At 42.4% G+C, this 7,390-nt stretch overlaps 1 protein-coding gene across 1 annotated transcript in view; it reads left to right on the top strand.

The window, feature by feature from the left end:
* The first annotated feature begins 37 nt into the window (after window positions 1–37).
* The window catches only part of LOC107082621 (ephrin type-B receptor 3-like), a 104,142-nt gene continuing 96,789 nt past the window's right edge, over window positions 38–7,390 (top strand). The window contains exon 1 of the mRNA XM_015371395.1: window positions 38–583. Coding sequence (XP_015226881.1) covers window positions 520–583 — 64 coding nt within the window. The 5' untranslated portion in view covers window positions 38–519. The remainder of the gene's footprint in view (window positions 584–7,390) is intronic.

The raw sequence follows: 7,390 nt of genomic DNA, 5'->3' as shown, positions 1-7,390 counted from the left end.
CTCAGCCCCCCCCACCACTCGGTCTCTGTTGCCATTCCGACGCACATCCCTCGCAGAAGAGCAGCATCCTGGAGGAGCCGGACAGGCTGAGCATTTCCAGACCCCCTCCGCGGAGAGAGGACTTCACCCCGGGGTTCCCGTCCTCGCCCTCCCGCCCAGGGAGAGAGCCCCCCCACCCGGCGCAGAGATGCGCCCCTGGATCGGAGCTGCCTGTCGGTAAAGTCACACAAAGAGAAGGAGACTGAGAAACGGCGCAACGCCGCCGACCAACCGGAGGAGTGATAACGGCTCCAGCCCGCATGCTTTCAGACTGAGGATTTTTTTTTCTTGCGGGGCAATAAGACCCCCCTCCTCCCTTCCCTTCCACCCCCCCTATCCCACCCGCTTCTCCCAGACTCCCAGCTGAAGGTATGAGAGGAAGCAGCCCCGCTGCTGCTGCGGCGCTCTGCGTTTAGGTCTCCAGTCCGTCCGCGGGGCTCCAGTCAGCGCACCTTTCTTCATGAGGCTACATCCAGGTTTATGACGATGGATTACCTGCTTTGGGTGTGCAGCCTGGTGGTCCCTGCGGTCCTGGCTGTGGAAGGTACGTCCTTTTTGTTTTAATGTCTCCTTTTTTGTGTGTTGCTGTGCGTATAAACAATAGACTGTTTGGTAAACAGAAACAGTCCATCCATTGCCTCTAATTAACTAATCAATTATTGTCTCCAATGGGAGACACATTTTCTTCCTTCTATTTTTTCTTAATTAAACCCATTAACTCAGTCCAGTTCAATCAGCAGCTGTGCCGCGTCCCAACTCATGTTTCTGTGATGACATGCGGCCTTTCGGGGACATGTCCCTGTTGCTATTGTCCCTGTAGTCAAAGCCCGCATGCAGAGTGAGGATGCCCCACCTGCCCCGCCTATCGGTTCGGTTCCCCATCCCTCCTCGGAGGCAGCGCAGAGGGGGCGTCCCTTCTCCATCACCAGGGCGCACGGATGATGCGCTCCGGAGGGTTGGAGCGCTCTGCTGCGCCGGGGCTCCTTAGGCATGCACGCGCACCCGCCAGCGGATCAATCTCTCCACAGGGACGCACATGTGTAACATATTAGATGACAAGTGTGCATTAAAGGTCAATGGCTTAACAAGTGCGCTGCGGGGCCCTCACTATCAACAGGAGGGAGCGCTGCCCCAGAGAGGAGCCCACCCTACAGCCCAAACCTCTCACTGCTTCACCCCCTCCCTCCTCATCCATCTATCCTCCTCCCTATCCAATCTGCCTCTGCTGGACCGTGGCCAGCTTGATCCCTCATCAGTTCTGGTGTCAGCAAGTAAATCAATGCAGCAGCGGCAGCGTTGAGAGTCCCAATGGGCCCCCACACCGAGACACCAGCCTCCCCAGGCCAGAGCCCGTTACTCAAAGCTCAGGGGTTAACTAATGTTTGTCCTCTGAGGATAAACATGAAGGGCAGATCATCAGATGGGTTTAAATGAGCTGGAAGATGGGCCGGGCGTTTTTATTGTCCTACAGGTTGCTGCTTGGCAGAAATGGATAAATGGGGCATTTTTTCATTTGGCGCAAAGTTGGTGGAGAAATTGCATTTAAATTTAGTGCATCAAAAACAGATAATGTGCCAAAAATACAAAATTTAAAGAGGCTTATTTATGTAAAACCTTGCAGCCTCCCCAAATGACCCAAATGCAGAAGACCAAACAGGGAGACCAGGGAAAAGGTTTTATTGAAAAGATAATTCAGACAGAAGTGTTGCTCTCAACACTGCTCAACCGGAACTGGAAAGTGAGGGGAAGGCGCAGCGGTTAGTTCAGGCTCAGTGGGAAATTTGACTTGTGAACTTGGAGAAGAAGATTTGGTTGCTGACCCACGTTTCCAGAGAAGTTGTTGAATCCTTGTTTTTGTCTGATTCGGTGGAGGGCGGAACAGGGTTTACCCAGAATGCAGTTGTTAGTAGGTGAACCGAGAAACTGACTGCCAGTCAGATTTCCTGCGGTACTTGAACGGGTCGTAGTGGAGATGAATCCCTTTCTCAGTGCGAAGCTCAAACGATCTCTTGGGGAAAGTGGATCCCAACTAAGGGTGTGCAAAATAATCGCCATGACGATGCATCGCAATTCTAATTTTTGTGATCTACTGCATCGATTCTTGAAGGCAAGAATCGATTATAAAAAAAATAAATAAATAATGAACAAATAAAATACATGAATGGTTGGCGCACATCAGCCAAATCAAGTGGAATACAACTTCCAGTCCAGCAGATGTCGCTGCGGATGTGTTGACGCACGCTGCCTTGTCTCACAAGCATTTCCGTCCGCGGGATACTGAGACGAGTCATTCGTAAACAAAATATGGAGGAGACTGAGAAAAATTGCCCCGCTTGGATGCATTTTGGCTTTAAAAACAAAGAAGGTAAAAATGAAATTGATATGATGCACGTAATTTGCAAAAGGACCACTGAGGCCATGTAAACGGCACTGATTGTCCTTATTTTGTTATTTTAAGTTTGATGAATCCTAAGATCGTTTTGTCAGCGTTTAATAGTAATATTTGTGTCCAGTATTTGTTTTCATGGCAACACCTCCAAAATTCGTTTCAATAAATACACCACTGGTAAGGGCTGTATCTTTTTCTTACAGTGTTCAGTGAAAATATCGCAATGCATCGCAATATTTCAAGTATCGCGATGCATCGTGATAGAATCGCATCGTGGCATGTGAATCGTGATTCGAATCGAATCATGACTTCTTTGCCAATACCCACCCCTAATCCAAACCTCCTGTTTGAACCCCAGCTCAGTTGATCCTTCCAGGGAGAGAAGGTCAGAAAAATCCAGTTTGCAGGATGACTTCCTGCCGAGAGGCAAAGACAAAAACAAAGTTAAAACTCAGGTTGACAAGAACTCAGTTTGACTCAGCAAAACTCAGCTTGGCTAGAGAATCCAAAACTGGCAAACACTCTGGCGTCGAGGTAGTGGCAGTCAGCAGCTTAAAAACGCTCCGTTAACGAGGAAACCATCCGCAGGTGTGTGAGGAGGCGGACCAGAACCAGGCGCCTCCTGGTGGAGGAAGGGAGACAAACACAAACACACAGACAGGAGTCCTGACACTGGTGAAGGCTCTCAGTCATCCAGGTCCTAGTCATTCCAAAAAAAAAATTCAAAACAATCCACTGGACTTCGTTTCCAAGTTTGAAGACATTTCGCTTCCCATCCAAGAAGCTTTTTCAATTCAAAATGTCAGAAATAGCGTTGGAATCGCGCCCAACAATGCCTTGTTTTTGCTTCGTCTGTCCCAGTTTGCATGTTTTCAAAACAAAAGCAAGGCTTTGTTGGGCTACTGTATAAAAAGTTGTTACTCTGATCTCTACAGTGGATGAAATAGCATAAATCTATAACTTATAATTTAGATTTTAAACCAAATTTTATTTTTTTTTTTATCATAGTAAGTTTTTAAATAGCTTTAAAATGACCCAAATGTGAAATAACAATTGAAACTGTTGTAAGAAGCCAGCAAAGCGCCCCCTGCAGGTCAGCCTAAGCAGCAGCTCTGTACCTTTATGCCTCGGGCCGGCTCTGCCAGTTTGAAGGAGCTACCTCTGCATCTAATCTCCCGCTTGCACCACCTGTCTGCAGTAAAGGACTCAGCATCTTTGACATTTTTATGTTGTAATTCTCTCATTTACAGTCAGCGTTTACTGTCTTCTCATTTTAAAAGCTAATAAACCAGATGGATGAACACTCGGAAAAGGATTTTATAAAGCTATCTGAAGGATGTCTGTGTGTTTTGGGGCGTTTTTTTTTTTCTTCTCTCTAATCATATCAGCAGTAGAGATTTTTCTGCTTCCCTATGTACGTCTACATATCGAGTGGAAACCATTATTTGCTGACCTGTAAAAGCAGATTCCAGCAGCCCTGAAGAGAGACTGAATTAGGTCAGCTCAACTTGTTCAAAGAGCTGCTCCTCAAGCATCGAACAGAGGATCACTATCAACTCATACCACTGTGATTTACTCCACAGAGACATATGAAGCTTGTAGACTTTAGTCCATATGAGATTCTCACAGTATGCTTTTCTTAATTAAAAGTACAATGGTTTGACAACACTGAAGTATTTACAACCGTTTAAAAAAACAGTGTAACTTGATCTCATTGCTTTCAGTTAAGATAAAAAAGCAGTTATTTCTGCAGCACAATCTTTAAACTTATATTGTTCATATTTTTATTTTTATGGCTTGTTTCTAAAAGTATTACATATTTTTGAGTTTGGCTTATCATACAGTAACACAGTCAATTAGTAGAGCTATGCATTCCTGCAGCTAGCCTGCAGCTAGTCATAGGTTTCATTATTGTGCATGTGCTAAAGCTTATTTGTGATGCACTAAATGCTGTTTGAAAGCAACAATCATTAAGCAGGTATTAAATATGCTTTCGATTCAACCCACGTTTCCATGTTAGTTAACTATTTTTAATGGTCTAATGTAATATTCTAAACCTTTTCTCACATTTTCATTACCTGCAAACAGAAAATTATCATAATTGAGAGAAACTGAGCCTTGAAATCATAGTCTAATTATAATGAATCTATGTAATAGATCCATACCTTTCATAGGGGATCGATTTTCTGAAATAAATGCATTTTCAGATATATGAGTAAAAGTAGTAGCAGCTGCCTTTAGTGTTTTTTTCTGCATTTGAAAACATGCCATTAAAAAATTACTCCTATTAATGAATGGAGCATAAGGCTTGTTTCAGCAGTGTGGGAGGGGCAAAGATGGCTACGGAAGAGGATTAGGGCCACTGAAAAAAAAAAAATTTACTGATTTTTAAATTTTATTTCAGTTTAACATGGGAAATATGAAGCCATAGCAATGTCTGTTTTAGAGACTAGCTCTCTTGTTTTAATGACCTTCTGCTCCTCCATTAATGAGGGGACCCCTCGGGCACGTAAAAAGTTGCCTAATTCCGTCATTTTCCACCAATGTGTCACTGGCCACCTCAAACAACTCACATCTTTGTCAGTGAAGCTGAGTGCTCCACATCTCTTCCTTTATGGTGCCCATCTACATTAGGATCCAAAATTCAGAGATTAAAGTCAGAATTCTGAGATTAAAGTCGGAATTCTGAGAAAAAGTCAAAATTCTGAGAAAAAAAAGTCAGAAATCTGAAATGAACGTTAGAATTCTGAGATTAAAGTTGGAATTCTGAGGAAAAAAAGTCAGAAATCTGAGATGAAAGTCAGAATTCTGAAATTAAAGTCGGAATTCTGAGAAAAAGTCGTAATTCTGAGAAAAAGTCAGAATTCTGAGAAAAAGTCGGAATTCTGAGAAAAAAAAGTCAGAATTCTGAGATTAAAGTTAGAATTCTGAGATTAAAGTTAGAATTCTCAGAAAAAAAAGTCAGAATTCTGAGATTAAAGTCAGAATTCTGAGATTAAAGTCAGATTTCTGAGATTAAAGTCAGAATTCTGAGAAAAAAAAGTCAGAATTCTGAGATCAAAGTCAGAATTCTGAGAAAAAAAGTCAGAATTCTGAGATTAAAGTCAGAATTCGGACTTTTGTATCCATACTAAACTAAAATAAAATGTAAAAATCAGGTAACTTTTTTTTTTTTTTTCAGTGGCCCTAATCCTCTTCCGTAGATGGCTAACATTATGTGCTCTGGTACTTTTTCTGGTAATAGAAAGTGCTATACTATGTTTTAAGCATCCTGGAGTCAGAGGCGAATGGAGCCCAAGCTTTAAAACAAGTGATTTAATTACTGAAAGCTATTATTCTAAAGCTGTAACCTGTATGTATAATTTAGCCCTGCATTGTCCAGCTGACTGGCAGTGTGCAGCAACAGGCTGTTGGTCTTAATGCAGTTGGAAAAACACCTCAGTTGTTTTGGATTATTTCCCCATCATTTATTTAACGAGTTGCTGAACTTTTGCTTCTAAATAACCTTGACCCAACAAACCTTTACCTTAACACCCATGTCTAAAAGCTTTATTATTTTTATTTATTTATTTATTTACTGCTGCACAATTAATCACCGCTGACCACTGCTGACGATGATATTTGTTAATATTTCATGTTTGCTGCCTGGCTCCAAGTGTTAGTGCTATATAAGGCATGCCTCCCCTTTCATCATGCCCCCTCACTCACAAAGTGAATAAAACATCAGCATGCATGAGCTCCCCAAGCACTTGGAGAATACAGAGTTCTGTGGCATTTTGGCTCCAGCAGGCGATCAACAACAACAGGCAGAGAAAAAAAAACATTAAATGCCACTGGTGGTGATGCTTTAAAGTTCCCACCATACTGCATTGTTTTCTTACCCCAGGGGGTGAATGACTCCACCTCTGCTGCAGTTTTATGAGTGAGGTGGAGAGAGGGGAGGGGGCAGAAATCTGGATTTGAGTTGTAGCAGCTCTGCCTATCTCAGGGGTGTTGTAAATTAAACAGGAAAGAAGTGGAAGGGGGGGGGGGGACTGTGGAACAAATGGGATCTTTTTCAACCTTAACTGGTCTCTAGGAATTAGTGAGTCGACACGCTTTGGAGAGGAGAGTTACTGGCTAACGGAGACCCCTTTTCACTGCTGCCATTTTAGTGTTTTACGGCGGCGCATGAGCCTGGAGTCTGCTTTAAGCTTGAGAATAGGCATCATTATCCTCTGCTGCGTTGGCTGCACGGTTTGAACGATTTAATGATTCTGTAAGTCTGTGAAATAGGCCACATTTTGGTACATTTTCTTAACTTAAATAAGTGTTGCATAAGTTATAAGGACATTTTATGACTAGTTATTGCTTTCTTGAATAAATAAATGCACCTTAGAGAGGATAAATATAAAAAATATTTGCTGTAGCAATAAGCATCAATGTATATGACATCGCTTTGATGTACCACAAAATCAGGTCAACATCAATTAGCTCAACAATTGCTGATAGTTAATTACTTTATGATGATGAAGAATTTTAGGCATGCTGCCAATAAATAAATAATAATGGCAAAAATAATAATTTAAATACTGATAAATACTGGGAGTGGTGGAATAGTGGTCTGGGCATAGAACTTGGAATCCTGAGGTTCTCAGTTCGAGCCCCACTCCCACAGACTGCCACCCTGTGTCCCTGAGCAAAGACCCTTAACCCCACACTGCTCCCCAGGCGCCGCACAATGGCAGCCCACTGCTCCGCAAGGGGATGGGTTAAATGCAGAGTTAAATTTCTCCAATAAAAGAAAAATAAAGTTCAGTTATTGTTATATTATGATTATAACGGCTGTGTTTATTAAACTGTATGCAGCTACACCGCTACAGGCTTTTTTTTTTTTTTTGATTAGCCTAAATACTGTGGCAACGATAGAGCTAAATAACCCAAAAACTAAAAGTAAAAAAAAAAGTTCCATTTTGGAATTTC

The sequence above is a fragment of the Cyprinodon variegatus genome, unplaced genomic scaffold (genome assembly GCF_000732505.1).
Source record: "Cyprinodon variegatus isolate N-32 unplaced genomic scaffold, C_variegatus-1.0 Scaffold57, whole genome shotgun sequence".
Taxonomy (NCBI): domain Eukaryota; kingdom Metazoa; phylum Chordata; class Actinopteri; order Cyprinodontiformes; family Cyprinodontidae; genus Cyprinodon; species Cyprinodon variegatus.
Note: the sequence above shows the minus strand (reverse complement) of the source record. Positions and strands in the feature narration are given on the sequence as shown.